General features: G+C 40.3%; 1 protein-coding gene across 3 annotated transcripts; it reads left to right on the forward strand.

Annotated features, from left to right (window-relative positions):
* Positions 1-3,498: 3,498 nt before the first annotated feature.
* rnf34b (ring finger protein 34b) lies at positions 3,499-21,367 on the forward strand. 3 transcript variants are annotated; one of them, XM_039779741.1, is made up of 8 exons: positions 3,499-3,634; positions 9,376-9,594; positions 13,448-13,975; positions 17,008-17,070; positions 17,207-17,408; positions 17,524-17,547; positions 17,784-17,825; positions 19,068-21,367. In XM_039779741.1, the coding sequence occupies exons 1-8, from the start codon at positions 3,629-3,631 to the stop codon at positions 19,250-19,252; spliced, it is 1,269 nt and encodes a 422-aa protein (XP_039635675.1). In that variant the 5' UTR covers positions 3,499-3,628; the 3' UTR covers positions 19,253-21,367. The 3 variants fall into 3 exon arrangements, with proteins under 3 accessions (XP_039635675.1, XP_039635677.1, XP_039635676.1); XM_039779742.1 differs by lacking the exon at positions 3,499-3,634 and adding an exon at positions 4,322-4,482; XM_039779743.1 differs by lacking the exon at positions 17,784-17,825.
* The last annotated feature ends 26 nt before the right edge of the window (positions 21,368-21,393 follow it).

Below are 21,393 nucleotides of genomic sequence, written 5' to 3' on the forward strand. Positions count from 1 at the left end.
AACTTGGCTTAATTTGCACATGTAATGTAGAATTTTCTAGAGATTGCTCCTGTGGTGAGAAAAAGATGTTGTACTCATGTCTTTGTATTGTTTGTCTTGTTTATGTTGATTGAATGTGTTTTTTTATTTTGCACTCCTGACTGCATATCAAGTTTCCCATTTGGGATAATAAAGTGACTGAACTAAACTGAACTGAACTGGAATCATGAAACACTGAGCTGCAGTTGGTTGTGTTGCATTGCAAGAGCATTGTTGCACTAATGAGCTGTTTCAATTGGAGTCAAATTAATAAAATATTTACGTAGGAGCAATGATGTGTGTGTTTGTATATGTATATATGAGTGTTGGGGAGAGAGACGGGGGTGGCTGTGAGGTGATCATATAACTCTCTTTTGTTTTTTATTGCTCATGTTTCACAATCCTGGAGACAGATGGGAGTTGAACTTTCTCCCAGAGCAGCCAATAATCCTCGTACAGAGTTTAAACTTGTCATCTGGTTTTCATCCAAAAGTTAGTCTATACAGTCAACTGACCGTAAGCCACCCCCAGAAGTTCAGGGGATCCAAATTCAAACCCAAGACGGTGTTATAGGTTTTGGTTTTGCTTTCCCATTTCTTTTGCCATTTCTTTTCCCAGATGGAAAACACATTTCCAGTAAATTTGGGAATTTTCAAAGTGAGAGTGAAGGAGAGGATAAATTACAATCTATTCTTGTTGAGTTGTGCAATAGGGGGAATATGGGGAGCAGCTGTGTGAACAAAGCACAGATGTTAATGGGAGACAGTGTGGGAAAAAAAGTTATTATTCAAGAGTGTGTTCACTCAATGTGGCAAAAACTCTCAGCTGACACACTTCAGTGGTCCACTGATCATAAATTCATTAATAACAACTTTAATAATGAAGTGTCTAAATAACTAAAAAGAAAGTAAAACTCTTGCCAAAAATCTCTCTAGTTCCAGCTTCACTAAAGTGAAGATTTACTGTTTTTCACTGCATATACTGTACACTAAGAGAATGGACTTTTCAGGGACGAAGGGGACATATTGCATCCAGTTGTCAAACCTTTCAAATTACTAATATGTGCATTTTCATAGATTCTGGATTTCCTAATAAAGAAAAGGGAGTAGCTGTAATTTTAAAGTAATTGGACTTTTTTGTAGAAAAACTATATGAGACACAAATTATTATTACAAACTGCCTTTAATCAATTTTTTTTTTAAACCAGACTAATAAATATAATGAAGCCTTAAAAAAGTCTGTAGCAGCTGACCAGGAAATACTCTTAAACATTTCCTTCAGATACAAAGGTCAATTTTCTCTATTAAAACCCAAACATTGAATGTGTTGTTAAAAAGCCAGTGATGTAGAAGAGTATTATATTTTCTGTGAAGCCATGTGAGGAAACTGAAACTCAAACAAACAAATGTGCAGGAAAATGAAGGAACAAGGGTTGACACAAACAAAACTCCCACTCTAGTGGTGGGTCAAGATTAAGCAGGAAACATAATATGAGAGACTGAGAGGAGCCAACAGGACCACTGGTGTTATTTCTATTTTTACAGATGTTTATTCTCACTGTTTATATTTGGGTGGACCAGATAGATAATGTCTATTTATTTAATATTTATTTATTTATGATTTGGCTTCACTCACCAGCCTTTTTCCCTTTGTTGCTCACTTTAGATCTGCTATCCTGTCTCTGTATCACAGTCTTCTTCTTCTTCTTCTTCTTCTTCTTCTTCTTCTTCTTCTTCTTCTTCTTCTTCTTTAGCAGTTATGGTTAGGTTCAGGGTAGGCATAAAAAGAGTCATAAACACATCTGTGTGGTTCACTTTCTATATTCAGAGGTAGGGCAATTGGCTCAAACTTTACAGGCATCCTCACTGCCAAACAACTTGAGAATAATTGTATCATTCTGTGTTATATAAGGAGTCAATCCTAACACTTGGTTACGGTAAATGCAAAATGGTCAAGTTAAAGGGATTTCATGTGGTGCTCATAGCATCAAATATTAAATATATCAAAATTAGCAGCAAGGTATCTTTTGAGAAACAGTGACCCATTTACTACAGATTATCCGCTGACAGTTCTTATTTAATTTAACTTTCTACTGAAGAAGTAAGAACTGTTGGCAGTAAGCTCTATGGATTATCCAGAGAAATGGGGACACTATTTCTGGAGAAAAAACATGTTGCTGTTGATGTTTTTAAATGTGATGTTTCATAGCTGTTAGCACCACAAACAGAATTCCATTCATTGTCATTGTATTTGGGTAGAGGCAGAAATGTCAGAAATAGATTTGTCAAAACTTGCTCACATAAAAGCAAAGTATCTGTATTGCTCAACACCAGTAAAGGTAGGTGGAAAGATATGTAGTCATTTGGGTGGCTGTCACATCGACATTAACCTCACTGATAATTTGTCTGCATTTGCAAATGTGAGAAAGAGTTTACACACTTCCATCCTCCAATACAACTTTGATGTTTGAACACTGTGGAAGAATATTCAGGCCAAGTCTGAAGCTCTAAAGTGTGTCACTGGTGGCCCGAGGGCCTCCACAGATCTTTTAATGTGGTTGTGTGAAATAAGATCAACATAGTAGGGTCACCGTTTGATGTAATGGCAGAGCATTTAAATAGACACAGGCTGCGGCATAATACTGTATTTGCATCATTATGATTCCTCAGACAGACACCTTATATGCACTTTCTGTCTCATTCTCTACTGCTGCAACAGCTGCATAACTTATAAGTTGTGTCTGACTTCAGAAACATTATACAGTAATAACATAATAAACAGCACGAGCAGCCTTTTCCCCTGCGGCTCAGTTATGTCTGAATGATAATAATGATGTGGCAGGCTATCTGCTGCCCCCTGCGGGCTCACAGCGGTACCGACCATGTAATGGATGAAAACCCCCCTCTAATCTCTTTACTGCAGACAGTAGCCTTGTGTGCGCACGCACACACGGACAGTCACAGACATGCACACATGCACACACCGTGGCACACACAGGCTAAATGTGACAGTAAATAAGATTGTAGGCGTATTTTCATTTGGTACAAAATAGAAATAACACTTCATGTGTTGGTGCAGAGGATAAGGGATAATGTTTTGCCTACTGCGTTGAATCAACAGCATGATAATAAAAAATATAACCCTCCAGTTGATTAACTGGAGGTTTTTGCAACTAAATCAATAGCGCAGAAATGTTTTGTGATATAAAACAAAAACAATTGATAGCATTTGATTTAAGTCTGAAAGTCTGATGCAGCCGAGCACCTTATTTTATTATAAGACACAAGTTTTGGTGGGGGAAAAAAAATGCTAATTCACCAGAAAAAAACGAAGCTGTGAACATAGCAAGATGCGTCTGTCAGACTCATGCGCCTGTACGCACGGCACTGAACGCCCTCTCCGGTGATGTGTTAAAGCGGATTGGCCGCTAAAGATACCGGCGCCTGTGTGCGCTCTGTGATTGGCTGCGGCTCTCTTGGCCATTACGTTATGCTTACTCCACACACACAGGCAGCTGGAGAGAGGGAAGACGTAATGGTTTGATTCCCTGTGCATTTGCAATGGTCGTCGTTCTGACATTACTCGGCAAATTCCTCAAACGGAAGGTGCAATGAAGGTACGTGATCCATCTGTAGTTCGTCTGCGATCCGGATTCCATTATGCTGTATATGCCTTGTGATTTACGCACGATGCTGCACCGAGAGGCAGGGAATACCTCCATCCAAATGTCAAGTAGATGTGTTTGCGTGCATTTAAACATAATTACATCAACAGGCTCGTGTTAAAATGCAGCATTCACGGTTCGATTTGAACTTGACACCCTGATATCTTCTCGCCGCTTGCCCTTCCAGGTCTGTCAGTCTGATTTTTATTTTCCCGGCGAGCTTGCAAGCCTGGAAATGCTTTTCCTGCCTCTCCAGTCGTCCTGATAAACAGTAGGCTATAGGTACAGTCTATGGCCTTGATGAGCCTACTTTGACCCCAGTGTGATAGTTCAGTGACCAAAGCCGCTGGAGCGACGTCCATTCATCGCCAGGCTTTTAATCCGGTCTAATGAGATAGAGACTGCGGTCAGCGAGAGTGAGTGAGTGAGTGAGTGAGTGCGGGGATGTACGGGAGACGTCTCGGTGTGTGCAGAAAGAGAGATTTACCTCTCAGCTGTGTCAGGAGTCTCCTTCCTCTCCGCGTGTGTGTGTGTGTGTGTGTGTGTGTGTGTGTGTGTGTGTGTGTGTGTGTGTGTGTGTGTGTGTGTGTGTGTGTGTGTGTGTGTGTGTGTGTGTGTGTGTGTGTGTGTGTGTGTGTGTGTGTGTACTGTAGCAGAGACAGGCTGCAGCACAGGGTAGGAAAGGTGATGATGCTGCCTGGCAGCTCGAGCTCAGGACGGATAATCATGAAGAAGATGATGGCGATGATGTCATTGGTGCTCTGGTGGCGGCAGGTTTGTGGTGACAGTCACGGTGAGAGGTGAGGTTGAGGCAGGACTGATAGATTTTTTGCATTTACACTGCTGTTCGGATGCTACTTATTTAAAGATGACTGCATGCATTAGTGAGGTGGATGACACCATTTTGCAGAGAAAAATCTCTGTTATTGATAGAGTTGCAAAGTAACTAAGTAGCCTACATTTACTTCCACACTGTTTTGAAGTGCACATAGTATTTATACTGTGAGACATATCACTCTGCTACATTTCATAGTGAAATTTGGTTTAGTGATTTGTGTGCCAGGTCAGAGGGCTTCCCCAAGCAGCTGCTGCAAGCTAAATAGCCAGCTACTGAGCTCTGCTTGATCAGGTATTGTATTTATATAAATGTCCCAACATTTCTGGACTTAAAGGAGGACAAAGTTTAAATGCAGGCCTGTGAAAGTGATATTGGTCTTTTATTTTGTCCAGATAAGTTACTTCCACCAAATCATCTTTTCAAATACACCATATGTGTAATGCTACTCCTCCATGTTGGTTTTAATTCAGCATTGGAAATTTCAGGGTGGAAAAAATCCATTATTTAGTAATTTGGCTTTCATAAACACATTAAAGGTTCGCATATCACAAATTAATAGAAAAAAATCTAATCTGGATGGCTAATCAAAAACATTTGCGGAACTCCCTCCACAACACTGCATACACATTTAAATATTTCTTTAGCTGCAGTTACCTTTAAATAATATGGTTTTACATATAAAACCTACAGGGAGCTCATAAAATATGATGCAGTGAAGAGAATAAACATGCCAGCGGTATATGAAGCCTTTGTAATGGTTACAGTGTTTTGTAGGTTTAGGCCGCACTGACATGGGACAAGATTTTCTGCAGCTCAAACAACAAAAAGTAGCTTTGATCACACGCAATGCAACAATGTAACACGCAATGCAACAATGTAACATTTAACACATTCTTCTTAGTGAATTATTCACTTTTGAAAACTGAAGAAGATGTTCTGCAAATACCTCAATACTTACAATTTTTTTATGCAGTAGGTCAAGCACTTCAATACTGTTTGTCACATTATTGTGGAAGACAAAAGTATAGAGGTGCTTTACTCCTGGTAAACAGTGTGGCATCACTCTTTGTGTCCCCAGGAAAACAAAATGGACGTGATGTTTTATTGACTAATCTGGTTTAAATTGAAAAGTAGCTTTTCTGCACCTGTGGAACGGACGATGTTAGCTAAATTGTGTCAGCAAACATCTCAAAACTGGAAAGACTGCTGTACAATATGTGTTTCAATGCCATTTTAATCAGGGATAGTCCTATGACTTGGTCTATGAAATATACTTTATATTGAAAATGCTCTTACAGTTTAATTTTCAATCCAGTGTGGATGCAATTACTCAAAAATCTAGGATGAAATTATAAGATGTAACACTGATGTAGCATAGTGGATCATGCTTATTCCAAATGAGACTGTTATTTTTCAGACACAAATCCAAATTTGAGTTTCAACAGATTCCGGCAGACATCACTGAACATATATTTGAGTAATGCCTTGTTTAGATAAAATATCATATTTATTCTCATCATTTTTAAAAATTGGAATTTTAGATTTAGTTGTAGTAGTTCAGTGGCAACCTTACTCTCCAGTCTCAACAGTGAGGGAGCTGAATTCACTTTTAAACAGTAAAAGAGTGACATTCCAGTTGATGCCAGAGGAAAAAGAAGGTGTGCGTTGGTGGTGGTGGGGGGGTTCAGCAGAGAGATAGAGGAAATGAAATGCGAGAGACAGACAGTGATGGTTTACACTGAAAACCATCTGATATGTATGTATGTATGTGTGTGTGTATATATATATATATATGTGTATATATATATATGTATGTGTGTATATGTATGTGTGTATATGTATATGTGTGTGTGTTTTTGAGTTTTTTAGGTGTTACATTTGTTGTATTAACCAACAAACATTGTGTCTCAATTTAATTTCTGGAAAATTGTATCACGATATATTGTGTATCGCTATCATGAGCTTGACATATACTCCCTGATTGAGATTGTGTCCCTATCACCCACCCGTTGGTTAGACTTATGGTTAATGGAGGAGTGCTGAACTTTCATTAAGCTGAGGGACAAGAGAGAGACAGATTTAACCAAAACAGCAGAGGAAGAGATATCCTGACTTTTGTCCCTATTATGAGGAAACGCTGGATCCTATATTTCCCACAATGCAACTAAATAGCATTTTCATTAGAACCCCTCTGCCTCCTAAATGCCTATCGTCTATCAAACCCCACACCTCCAGTTTATATTGCAGGCTTTCTGTTAAAAATGTTAAGTCTCAAGGCCAAGCTGAAATGACATCATCAGCCAAAATGACCCCAATGACATCATCAGAGTTTTTTTTGATAGACTTTAATAATCTCCTCCAGAGCCACACAAAACAGTTTTTACAGGCTGTGTACAGGCTCCCTTGTTTTTTCTATTTAAATATGTGCCTCTGTTACTTTTTTGCTGTTTTCCCCTCTCAGTCTTTATGTTTGTTTATGTGCTGGGCTGGATTATTTGCTGACCCTATTTGATGTTGAGGATCCAGCAGCAGTGTAAGAAATATCTCAATTAGTTGGTCCAGACGTGACACTCAAAAGTGTCCGAAGGTGATTGGAACAACAAAAATATAAAAAGTGTTCCCAGAGGTATATCCTACGTGATTGAGCTGCAGAGAAAATCTAAATGATACAAGTAAAAACAAAACAATGTACCACACGTGATGTTTGCTCTTGTCACTTGTTTGTTCGGGACTCCCTGCCTGCAGAGCTTACAGTGTGCTAATTGAAGTGACAGAGGGAACTCGTGCTGCTGGCTCAAAGCCAAATAGGACTGATTTTGTGGCCAGACTGCAGCGGCTCCTCATCCTGGAGAATGCCGTAAACATTCCTTTTATTGGCTTCACTCCCGTATGAGGGGAGGCTGTATCTGTATCTGTATTAGGTCAAGTTTACGCCACAGGCAAATAATTCCAAGTTGTTCTGCATCATGGTTTTATTGAGCACATAAAGCTGGAAGAGTATACTGTATCATGATGAAGTGAGCTGCCTGTGTTAAATTGAACTGATGCATAATAACATTTACAAAATGTACAAAAGTGCTGAAAATTTACAGGAAAAGAATTGGCAATGGTTTTAGTATTTGATTAAACCCCTTTAAGTCATATTTAAAGCAATCATTCCAAGTATTCACTACTTCCTGCTTCTGTGGATTTCATGATCTTCTGTTATTATATCACTTTAAATGAAATATTTTTTTCAGGTTTTGGACTGTTGGTCAGACAAAACAAGCTATTTAAAGATGTCACCTTGGGCTGTGGGTAATGGTGATGAACAATCCAACAAATCATTCTAAATGTCCAGTTTAATGATATATTTAACCTTTACATGTCCATCCTGACTGTCCCACTGCAGCAGGGGCTTCCTTCTTCTTACCCTGACTCCACATATAGTGCCTCGTTCCTAAGATTGCATAACGAATCCCTAAGCAGATGGGTGAGGTCAGATCACAGGGTGTTTGTGACAAGTCCGAGCAGAGTGCTACTTTAAGAAGAGATGTGGCAGGACCCTGTGAATTCCATTGTTTTCCGCATACAGCCGGGAACCACAGAGAGCTTACATTATGCTCATGTCAGCTATTGATTCTGCTGGCTGGGGAACAACAGAAGACATATTCTCTCCTCGCTGTCCTCCCCTCCCTCCTCCTCTCATCAGTATGCTCCAAGGAGCCGTGGCTCCCATCACGCCATCTTTGCTCCCTGTGCCTGGCCTGTCTTGTGGTCAGCTAACACACCCGACACACTTTAACTTTGCAGGCTGAGTACACTAACTTAAAGCTAGTTTGCACGTTTCCTCAGGCTACGCAGAGGAGACATAACATCCACCTCTTCCCATTTGACCCTCACAAGATATTTGTTGTGTGGCTTAGACTATTGGACTATTTGTTTATAAAATTGTATAAAATGACGCAGTGACTGAGAAATTTAACTCGCAGCTCTCTTTGGAGATTGTCATTAATAGGAGCTTTTAGAGTCTACTTCTGTCTAATTATCTCTAACCTCAAATACTCTCACAGAGCACTCTCAATAATGTGCTGCCCAGTACTTTGCCCCTCCTCTCTCTCTTTCTCATTCATTTTCTCTCTTAACCCATACCAAGGGAGGCTCTCTCCTTAAGCTGTTTTTGGTATTGAGCAAAGGACTGTACGTATATATGCTTCAAATCAGTATCATGATAAGAATATTTTTACAAGATTTATTTTTATTTGATTAGGAAAATGCACATTAATCAACATTTCTGTAAATGCGCCAGTGTTAGCCAGTCAGCTAATTTTCAACTGTAGTCCTAGTTACCTAGCACGCATGTCTTTACATTGGGAAGAAACCGGAGTACCTGGAGGAAACCCAGGCACATTGTTCGTGTACAGACGAGTAACCAATTGTAGGAAATACTTGGAATAAAATGCTTGCAAGGCCTCACCGAATGGTTTGATCAGAGATGTGATGCTGTGGCCTTTATAGTCACCGAACCTCAAAGGAATCGAACACCTCTAGGAGATTTTGGACCAGCGTGTTAGACCCTCCATCACTCCATCATCAAAATATCAAATGAGGGATTTTCTTTTGGAAGACTGATGTTTATCCCTCCAAAGTTTCCCAATATGGCAGACTGAACTTTGGGGAAATGTATAGAAAATGATGCACAAGACAAAATTATTCATAAAGAAGATATTCACATGTATGTCCCTGATGATGATGATGATGATGATGATGATGATGATGATGATGATGACACAGAGAGACTAAACGTCTGTGTTAGATGTCTCTGAAAGTTTTAAATGTGTGTACTTATGTGTGTTTCTGTGTGTGTACTCTGAAGGCAGGAGCATCGTCCATGTGGGCGTCATGCTGTGGGCTGCTAAACGAGGTGATGGGCACGGGCACGGTGCGGGCGCAGCAGCCGGGGTTTGGAGCAGGGGCGGGGCCCTTCCGCTTCGCCCCCAGCGCTGGGTACTCCACCTACCCGCCCACCAGCTCAGGGAGCGCCGGACAGCTGTGCAAGGCCTGCGGACTGGCCTTCTCTGTCTTCAGACGCAAGGTAAGCAAGAGCTGTGGGAGTGAAAGTGAAGAGATGCCAGTAGTGGTTTTGATGAGTTTGGTAGTAGATGTACTGTACATTTTCCAAAGAAAACTATATCTTTTGACTGCTTGGTTTCACTTCACGTCAGCGCTGTATAAAAATCAACTTGCATACTGGAAACCTGCTTGAGTAATCCTTCACAGTCAACGTTTAGTCAGCTTTTTTTTTTTTCTTCTCAGAATTATGTAATCATTGCGTGCAGTTGTGACCAGGGACTGTTCCTCATGGTGCGTTCAAGGAAACACTGAATTTCATAATTACTGAGTCACTTGCTGAACAGAGATCTTTTTAATGTAAAAAAACTTTAGAAATAACATTAATGTGGTTCACACTAAAAGTATCCTTTCAATCATCATTTACATCATTTTGTTTCTCTTTCAGGATTAAATCACTGACAAAATATTCATACAGGGTAGGTTGGCTAAACATACATGCTATTTTACAGCAACGCCCTGTTAACAGAAACGAAATAACAGGAACAGACCTAGCAGAATAACAGCCAGTAAACAAGACGCAGGTTCAATTATGACCATGACAGGCAGGTAGAGGATGATTATGTTTGTATAATGTGAAAAGACAACAGGTTGTTCACTGTGATGAAAAACTTATTTTAGGAGGTTTAAAGACTCTGCAAGCTGATTTTCATTTTTGCTGTGGTGAAATGAATGGAAACTAACATCTGTATTAAAGGCAGTGGTGGAAAGTAGCAAATACATTTACATAAGTATTGTTCTACTTACTGTATGTACAATTTTTACTTTAGTTGATGCTACTTTAAAGTTACTCCGAAACTGTGTAATTGTTCATCTAATGATCATAAATGACCTGTAACAGCAAACGAGACCAACAGTGAAAAGAATACTATTTTTTTATAGTTTTTATTAATGCCTTTGCCCGGGTCCGATTTTTCCTGCAAAGTCACAAAATGATTTACGGCAGGTAGACGATGCTAGTCACACATTCTCTCGGGTCACAGATTTCGGCGTAACACCGGAAAAGCCTATGCAGCCAGGTAAAAGGTAGCAGGAGAGTTCTTTATATAGGCCTAATTGTATTTTTATTTTATTTTAGAAGTTATCTGTTGTAGTTATGGCTGATACTGGGGCAGGGCCATCAGAGAAAAAAATTAAATGAAGAACAACTAAAAGCTAAAAGGGAGAGTGACAGACGACGGGCGAGTCAACTTCAGTCAGGCTTTCAACCGATGGAAACAATTACGGGATTGTAAATGATTCAAAACCGACCCCAAATTGGCCCTCAGGTATGTAATATGTCTATTTCATTCCTAAAATAACTTTACAATGTGCAATGTGGTTGTACGTTAGTAGCCTATATTAAATGACGTCCCCCTTCCCTTTAGCGCCTGTTTTTTATTTATTTTCAGTCCGTGTTTGTGTTGGCATACTATTTATCTTTTCCCTTGTCCCCCTGTCTAAGTTATCTAAGTTATTATTACGTTGGTTGCTACAACAAACTCTTAATGCTGGGTTCGTGACACAGTGATACCCGGTTTATCTGACGATACATCCAAAGTAGGCTAAGTTACCGTATGCAGCACTTGAAATACAACAATGCATCTGTAACTTATTCTCTTATTGTAGCCTAAATTAATGATTTTCTGTCTGAGCAAAACATTTATCGCAAATATATGACCTCCCTGTAGCGCTAACTCGGTAATACAGTGGGCAGTACAGCACCGTAAAGAAAAAACCTTTACGGCAGCAGGACGACTACCACACCTGTCTAAAGGGGCCGCTAGAATCAACACAAACTGAAAGTCACAAATAGCCACTTTAAACGTCCACTCCAATACATTTATTTGTCAACTATAGTCACTACCTTTCAGATTAAAGGGATAGTTTGGATTTTTTGAAGTGGGGTTATATGAGGTACTTATCCATAGTCAGTGTATTACCTACAGTAAATGGCAGTCAGCAGGCCCCCAATTTGGAGAAGCAGGCACTGTGTACTGACATGGTAGCTAAGCAATGTACTGCTGTGGATGGGGGCGCCAGCTAAAAGGATTTTAGACACCTAAAAAAGCAATATGTGTGTATGCTATATACCACTTTACCTTTCTGTCAGACAGTTATCTATTCTTTTTTCAAAGCCACCAGAGTCCTTTTAGAAAAACTGCATCTTTACCTCTCAGAATGCAGGAGTTTCCGGTATACCACTGCCTCGATCTGTTAGTTTGTGTTCTTGTGTGACTTTGGTGAATCCAACCAAATCCTTTAAAACACCAAACTTTACTCAAAAATTAAATATTTTTTTAGGTTTTGGACTGTTAGTCAGACAAACCAAGCTATTTAAAGATGTCCCCTTGGGCTGTGGGTAATGGCGATGATCAATCCAACAAACCATTCTTATGTCCAGTTTAATGATATTTAACCTTTACAAGTCCGTCCTGACTGTCTCACTGCAAACAGGGGCAACAAAAATGCAAAATCACTGGCATGTTCCTTTAAGAACATGAGCACCATTCATATTCATTTTGGCATTTGCAGGGTCTCTGCACTGCTGAACATGTCAGAGTTTAATGGCAGAGTGTCTGTCTGGCATTCAGACGCACAGAGACACTGATGAAACCGCTGCATTGCCCAGCTTCCTCTCTGCTCGCTGCTTCAGATATCTCTATCGTCATCCACACACCAGTTGCCTTTCTGACGGCAGGTCAGCTCACTGGAAACACACACAGTTATGTGTCAACGTGATGTTTTCATAGTATGAAAATGACACGCCGGGGGCTAACAACACATGATTGAAGAAAAATATCTGTTGTAGTGCAAATGTGCTTCTGGTGGAGCAGAGCACATTTGTGCACAAGTGATAAGAAAATGTTTACAGCCATGGCTGACCTGCTTTCCTGCCCATTTGAAGTGTCAATCTACTCCGCTGCTGTGTATCAGTAGACAGTAAAATGTCAAACATCACCAGCTACAGATTATTTCTCTTTTCTTTACTCTTTTTCTAGAAAATAACTCACAGGAATACGAGCCACGGTTTCAGATGTTGCTGGTTTGTAAGGTTTTCAAGGGAACACACTCAAAGACAGCTAACTGTAAGAAATACAAAAATGATATGGGGATATGGTTAAAATTATATATATGAATCTGATTATTTTTTTTATATTTATTGATATGATAGCTGATTATTATTTTCACAATCAATCTGTCTATCTACATACAAGTTTGGGAAATAATAAAAAATCGCCATCATCATTTCCCAAAGTAACATTACTTGTTTTATGAAAATAGCAAAAAGCAGTAGCATGCAAATGTTTGGCATTTTTGCATCCTAAATTACTACTTAAAAATTCTGCTGATCGACTGTGCTAATTGATTGACTCAACTCAACATATATTCACTATATGGCAAAAAAAAAAGCACAGTTACATGTAAACTAATCAAACTGATAAATCCAATCTTTGTCCACCGACATAATTCGTCACACATGTAAAATAAAAATCTCAGTAATTCATACAGTTAGTTTTTTATTACATTAGATTAATTATTCTGAACAAAAATATATTGTGAAATTATAAAAAAATAAGATCATGTAGTAAAACCATGTGCTGATGGATTATTCTGGTGCAAATGAAGACAATGTTAATCATTAGTACAAACCCATTTTTCAGAGCTCAAATCGGATAATTGTCAGTAAATGGGTAATGTGTGGATAAATAGTTTAATATGCTAACAGAAGTCAGACATCAGGGCCTATTTAGAAATGATGGAAAATAGAGTTTCTTAAAATAAAAGTATAGCTCATCACATCATGTCTGTCTTTGACTCTCTTTTCCCTCCAACAGCACATCTGCTGTGATTGTAAGAAGAGTTTCTGCGCCCTGTGCTCGGTGCTGCAGGAGGACCTGCGCTGCTGCACGACCTGCCACCTGCTGCGTGGCACGGCCTTCCAGAGGCCCCGGCTCATGCAGCTCCGAGTGAAAGACCTGCGGCAGTACCTGCTGCTGCGCAACATCCCCACCGACACATGCAGGGAGAAAGAGGACCTGGTTGACTTGGTGCTCTGTCATCAGGGGACGAGGGAAACCCCGAGACCAGTGGCGGAAGAGGACGAGGAGGAAGGGGACGAGGAGGAAGAAGAAGAAGAAGAAGAAGAGGAGGAGGTGGAGGAAGATGGAGAGGACACACATGAGGAGGAAGAGGATGAGGAGGAAGATGAAGGGGGAGATGACACAGACAGTCTGCACTCCCTCCCCCACTCGCTTGCCGCCTCGCCCCCCCCTGCCACGCGCTCTGCCTCCGAACAGTCGGTCCTCTCCGCCTCTCAGGGAGACGTGCTCAGCCCAAGTGACAGCTCAGGGACCACCAGCCAGGTAAGACACACACGCTGCTGTTCAGTGTGTGTCTGCCTGCAGAGCTAACACTGCGTACTGTGCAGCCACACACAAACATCCGCTCAATCATTCTCTAATTTACAGTACATATGCCATATTTCTTTCACATCTGTCCTCATTCTGTCCAAGATCATTCATTTCTAAGGTGAAATCAGCTTATTTACAAGTGTCAGTGTGACTTTTTTCAGTCAAGAGAAGACTTCTTCCTTTCAACTCCCTGACAAACAAAATAATGCCCTCTTGTGTATTTCTTTAGATGTTATTTCATTCATTGTATTCTTGCCTTTGTGCCGTTTCTGCGTTTTAAAGACCGGTGGTGCTTTGCTCTGAATGAAGTGTTTCTCCCTTAAAATCTACTAGGCTACATTTCAGTGGATTTATTCCCCCTCCATTGATATTATGAAAGCTCAGATTTGCAGCACTGGTCCAGTGTTCAGCAGAATGTGCACATGACTGCTGGAAACAGCTTGTGCATGTGGATGTGTGCATGTGTGCAGAGCCCTCAGACCAGCCAGCGATGCAGCTTAAGCCCTTTGCCTTTTTTAGGTCTGTTACATAGGCTGAGTCTGTTATGTAACAGGCACACAGGTTGAGAACTCCCCACAGCGTCACAGCTGCAACCAAACAACAGAAACACTACAGTACATCCCTCCTCTCATCCCCCCATAGATCATATTTGCTTCCTTCTCTTAGTTTGTGGCACATACTGTATAGGCTTTCAGATTCTTATGGGTTATTTAGTTTTTTACAACCAAAGGTGAATGTGTGGGTATACTCTGCAAAAAAGGCAGTTCACTAACAAGCTAGATATTTGTATCAAACTACTTAATAGTATTTATTGAAACATACAAGTCAGAATTAGGGCAGCAATCTGCTTTACGTGTAGTCTGGTTCACCGAATGGAGAGTGCTGGGATAAAGCCCTACATCTGCCGCGTGATGTCTCTCTCCTGCAGCTATCACCTAGTCTGGCTATCACCAGACCAAGCTAAATCTTTTAAGATTGAGCATTAGTCTGGGGAGTCTGCTCTGTACTTTCTACTGCACAAGAGGCGTGATCAACGGGCATAGTTCAAATGACGCTGTACGCAATTGGATAGTCCTTCAACCAATCAGACCAACGACCCGGGTGACGTAGCAGCGACAGCGGCATCAACGGGTTTCTGCGCTTCGGTGGCCGGCTTGTTGAATGTAAACAAAAAGCTGCTTGGTAACTTCTCTATCGTCATCGTGTTAAACCTGCCAATAGCGCGCCAGGTGGATAAGCCAGTTTGTGATTGGTCCCCGCAAAATTGTAACGCAAGCAGGATAGATAAACAGGTACAGGTTTCCAGCCTGAGCTGGGTTTACCCAGTCTAGCTATCACCACTATCTATTTAGCAATGGGACTATCACTGTATCCGGGGCTTTCCGCCACCCAGGACAGTTTTGATTGTTTTAAACAAATACAAACAAGCCAGAGTGTTTTTTCCCCTATCCCAGAATTGATAAGCAGTGTAGCCAGACCATACTATCTGTCTATGCAAGACAACCTTTTGTCCAACTAGATTTTAAATCTGAAATCTGATCCTATATCCTACTTCCCTGACTTGGATACACAGTTTCTGCAGTGAAGACTACTTTGAATCAATACAACAAAACAAAGTTATACAATGTTGTTTTTGTTGAACACAGTTTATTGAAATAACCAATTCCTTCTAGTATCAGTTACCTTGAAACAGGTTTAATATTCTAATGTAAATGGTGCTTGACAAGATTACTGGATGAGGAAAAATACAATATCAAAATTCTGAAATAAGATATTATAGCTTTATTGAATTGACTTGAAAAGGAAAACAAAGGAAACTTGAAAGGAAATAAATCCGCCCATGATTGTCTATCCCCATGTATATTTTGATGCAGATGAAACAGTTACTATTTCTAAAATAACACATTTAGCAGTTTGTGCAGCCTTGACAGAAGTAGGCTCTGAGCTCTTTGAGTGCTTTCTAGTACTTTTACATGTTTGAAATGGTCGAATGAGATCTAACATCAAGTCAAAGAAACTGTGCTCCGGTGAGGTTTGGCACTTTGCTTGTGTCGGTGCTGCTGCTCTTGTCTCTGAGGAGTCTAGTCTGAGCAAAAGCATGATGTCTGGGTGAGGGGCAGGCATCTGGCACCATGACGCGGACTGATACATTATTAAAACATCTTCATTCGAGGAAGATGATTGGTCTGCTGGAATGTGCCGAAAGAGAGAGAATTAAATTTTTTACGGTACAGAAACCGACTGCACTCCAGTATCACACAGTTACAGCTTATTTCAACCCTTCACATGCTCTCTTTTGTCAAGCAGATAACAGAATAAAGAGGAGGATATCCTCTCCTCAATGGACATAAATGGCTGAGATAATACGGAGCTATACACTCATACCGAACAGTGTCTGCTAGTACAGACAGTAGCTCCATTTACTCCCCTTTCATCCAGCAAATTCCCGACCTCCACCTTCAAAGAGAATAATTAACCACTGAGTTAGGAGCAGCTGAGTTATAACATCTCTATTCTTTGATTACATATCGAAACAGTTGCAATTTAAAGAAGTGGATTGCAGAGAGCTGTGAAGTCATTTTTTTATCATGGTAGGCATACAGTATGGAGCTAGAAGAAACTATGAATTGTCATCAGGCTCAGTATATATTTTGATAGTGTTGAGCAATGTAATGTGATCATCTTAATGAGACAAACAAATATGGGTCAATTTAGTATTTTTCTTGTCGGTTCAGCTGCCTCAAATCTGCAATGAGGAGATTCTTTTAAACTACAAAAAAAGTAATATTTTTACATGCCATTCGACTTTGACACGTGCTGCATTCATTTTGCTCAAACAGCACGTTTTAATGGACTGATTTGATATTTGGTGATTAAACCGTAAAAGCAATGTGTTTTAATAGGCCGACCAGTGAGATTAATGCTGTAATCAGAATTTAAACTAACTTAAATGAACTTCAGCGTGTTGATTTCTACTCAAACAGGAGCAGGAGGATACTCCAACAGCTTCTCTCTTGAACCTGGAGCCCACTGAACATTTCGTGGAGGTACAACACTTGTTTTGCACATTTTCAGTACTAAATAGTGTTAATAGTGGAAGAACAAAGATTATTGTAGTGTTGACAAGGCAGGGAATGCAGGCCATGTTGTTGACTGCAGCTCTGTGTAACCCTCTGATTGTAGGTCAGTCCAGCGACGCAGAGGAGGATCAGAGCCTCGCTGTCTGATCTGGACAATGAAGAGGCGATAGAAAACCTCTCCGTCCGCCAGCTGAAAGAGATTCTCGCCAGGAACTTTGTCAATTACTACGGCTGCTGTGAGAAGTGGGAGCTGCTGGAGCGAGTGCATCGACTCTACAGAGAAAATGAGCAGAACAGGAAATCCAGTAAGAATTGTACTATTATACTATATTTTTTGCATCTAAATGTCACATTTTGACCTTTTAATGTTCTGTATGATTTAAAAAAACAAAAATACCCTTTTTTCTCCTTTTCTTTTAGTGGAAAATGTGAGCATAACTGCAGGTAATTATTGTTGTTTGATTAGCATATTTCCCAGGCTTAAACTATGACATTGCCATTTAATGTGAACACTAAGATTAACATATTAAATCTATATGCAAGTTCAATTAGCGCCCTCCTGTGATGTGATTTCAGTGTTGAAAAACGACATTGCTTCAACATTGTTTTACAGAAAAGGGTAATCAATGTTTCTTGAACTAATATATTTTCTTTATTACTGCCCATTCTTACATATAAAGTGGTTGCATATCCTCCACCTCTCTGCAACAGTGGAGTTGGAGGTAAGATGTTTTTATAAAAAGCCACTTCACAGCACCTTTTCCATCTCCTCCATGAACACATACTGTGCATCACACTGATCTTCTGATAACAGTGAAGGCATGCTGCAGCATTTCTACCCACTTGATCCTTTATATCATCCTGCATATTATCACATTACGGTCTCTTGAGTCCTTATCTCCTGCCTGATTCAGTGTCTCCACATTATGTCACTGTTGTTTCTTTTCCAGCGTGCATCATCTCATTTTATTCTGAAGGACAGCCTCTCATCCTGTCATTAATGCACTTTCTAAGAGCTTTTACCTCTTGATGAGCCATCATATTACTTCAGTAGCAGCATGTCTCCATCAGGTGTAATTACATTGTCAAGCTTCCTAGAGGCTCTATTGTTGACATAAAGGGCTTGAGGATCATATTAGCCCACTCAATAGTCAGACGTGTAGGGACAGCAGACAGGCTGCAGCTCGATTGGCCTTTTCCCGTCACACAAGATGTAAGCAGCAGGAGCCAGATTTAGGCTTGTGAGCTATTAGCCAGCAAGACATTTAGACATTTAATCAGACATTTAACTCCTATAAACCAGTGCATTGCCATCATTTGCTTTTGTAGTTGCAAATTTCCAATCCACCTTGTTTTAGAAATTCTTTTTTTGTCCTCTAACTAGTCAAGTATGTTTATCACCACCCTTTGTCCAAACATAATTTCTCCCATCTAGTAGTTTGTCCAATTAATATTTCCACTGTACAATAACTTAAAATATTTTTTTTTTTTTTTATTCTCAAGTATGAATTACTTTTGTTAGACTACCACATTTCCACAACAGGCCTTACTGAAATTAGCTTGAGCTTGGTTTCAGTTGTCAGAGGGGATCAGATCAGAACGTAACTACTACGTTACCACCAACTGCTCACCAGTTGAAATTCTCTACAGATTTACATGATTTCAAAGTGACACCTCAAGCACAAAGCAAAAGCAGTTTTGCATAAAACCTGTGTAGAATTTGTGAATGTGATACTAAATAACAGCTACAAACCTACCGGAACGTTGTATAGAAGAGAGGATGTACTGCTAATGACCAAACAGTGGTCAATGATGTGGTTATGTTGTTTATTCTCAGACTACAGCAGCCTAAGTTAGGTGCCACTGGACTGTACAGTATCTGTACTACATCACTGAACTTCTTATGTTTAACAACCCTGCAATGAACCATTGTAACCGAAAAATAATTTGTTTTCCATCCACAGATGGTGTCAAAGCTCAGCTGGCGGCTGATGACAACTTGTGTCGCATATGCATGGATGCCATCATCGACTGCGTGCTGCTGGAATGTGGTCACATGGTAACCTGCACCAAATGTGGAAAGAGGATGAGCGAGTGCCCCATCTGCAGGCAGTACGTAGTGCGGGCCGTGCACGTCTTCAAGTCTTAAAACTCAGTGTGTGTGTGTGTGTGTGTGTGTGTGTGTGTGTGTATGTGTGTGTGTGTGTGTGTGTGTGTGCGTCAGAGTGGCCCTCAGGCGTGCATGCAGCCCGAGCCCTGAATTTATCACTGAGGATGAACTGCTGTGCATGACGTCTCGCAGGGCCTAATGCTGCAGCAGGCACGAGCAACTTCCCGGTCTTTGAAACCAGACTGTTGCCTCTGGCCTACCACCGTTTGTTGTCCCCTCTCCCTTACTAACTCATGTTCCAGTCCCACTTCTCCTCCCTGGTGGACCCTCATCAGCTGCACCGGGCCACTCACTCTTTGTCTGTTTAGTCAGTTAAACACACAGCAGAGACCCATGCCATCACTTTCTACTCTCTATTCTCCATTTAGATTTTACTCGCAGGAGAGGAGAGGAGGGGAGGTGGTCCCATGGATACTTAAAGTGGCTCGGGTTGTTCTGTGTGGTCCAGAGAAGCAGAAAAATATAAGATCGCAGGGTTAGAGTCAATATGGTTTACACAGTCATGCCACATGACGCTGTGTTATCTCCCTCAGTGTTCTTTTAGGATGTGCAATATCAGAAAAAAAGAGATTTACATGTGTTTTATTAAGCGTCTATTTGTTAATCCGAACACCACATGCACCGGGTCATCTCGTCTCACACACAGGAGGGTGCAAGGTGCCAAACACCATGCCTTTTGATCGATTTTTGTTTAGGATTTCACGGTATATGCATCTCATAACCAGCAAGCTTGGTGTGATATTTTACTCTTTTTTTTTCTCAAATGAACTTTAGGAAATAAAGTGTGTACAAGTAAACATTTTTAACACTTGCTGTGTGAAGGATGTGATTGTTTCCTCATCTAGACTTAAGTGCACAGATGTGATTTCTGCCGAAGACACGAACAGGGAAAACTGCTGCTTGATCACACCACGTGCTGCACTACATTCCTGCTATTGCGCGTGAAGGTTCATTCGTCACATTTGAAACAGCAGCTGACAACAAAAAGAAAATTAAACTCAAGGCCAAATTACTAGCTTTTTCCTGGGCTTTCAAATTTTGCGGCTTCATCAGCAGGAGTTTGCTCAGTTGTCATGGAGATGGGTCAGCTTCCGTGACTTAAGGTGGTCGCATATGACGGGGAGATCATGTGAATGGCCTCATCCTTCTCCTGAGGAAGAGAGAAGGAGATAGGAAAAAGCTAATTAGTGGACCTTAAGTGAAGCTTTTTTTGTACTATTTTTATCAAAGACTCATCCCTCTTTCATTTGAAATAACTGCCACCAAGCAATACCATTTAGTTTCCAAGTCTACCAAGTGTCTTTTGCTTTGATTGTGTTGTCCGTTAATGTGTCGAATCTTAGGTAGGTGACAGGTGCTACTTCCTCTTTTCTGAGTGTAACATCAGCATACCTGTCATATTGTCATGGTGTCCTTCCAAATATCCATCACAAAGTGAGAGGTAGAGGAAGCCTGGTTTACTTTAACCTGTTATGCAATTAAACTTTGTTTTCTTGTCACGAGATCCAGTTAACTCAGATGTCACTAAAATATCTGTGTGTACAGTATGCCTGTGGTACGTTTTAAAAAAAAAAAAAAAAAAAAAGAAGCTGAATTGTTGCTGTTAAGTGAATCGCATATATATACAGTAGCTTATATTGTTGCTTACTGATAAGTCATTATATGTATATTTTTTCATTTACTTGGGAGACGACATGATTTAAAATTATGATAAGCCGTTTACCGTTTTTCAGAATGTATCTCTGCTGGTTTTGGTCAGACGAGTTCCTCAGTCCTCTGATCGTGTCACTCTTTCACCATTATTAAAGTTGCGTCAGTCATGGTCTCACTTTCTAGCACTTTTTGTTGTTGTCCCATTCAGATCAAATGCCGACACTGACATCATGCACTGTAACTCTGTAAGTCTGTTTGTTGATGCTGCTGTTTCTCAAAGATGTCATTCATGGGCAGCTACAGTATTATCAGAGTAGAAGGTTATCATGAGCACTCATAATCCTGGATCTTTATATATTGGAATGTTGAACCTTTTTATTTTGGTAAACAAGAGAAAATGATTTATTAGATTCAATAAAATGCAGTACTACAAACCAGAAAGTAAAACCCTGCTCTTCATTTCGTAA

The sequence above is a fragment of the Perca fluviatilis genome, chromosome 17 (assembly GCF_010015445.1).
Source record: "Perca fluviatilis chromosome 17, GENO_Pfluv_1.0, whole genome shotgun sequence".
NCBI classification, from domain to species: Eukaryota; Metazoa; Chordata; class Actinopteri; order Perciformes; family Percidae; genus Perca; species Perca fluviatilis.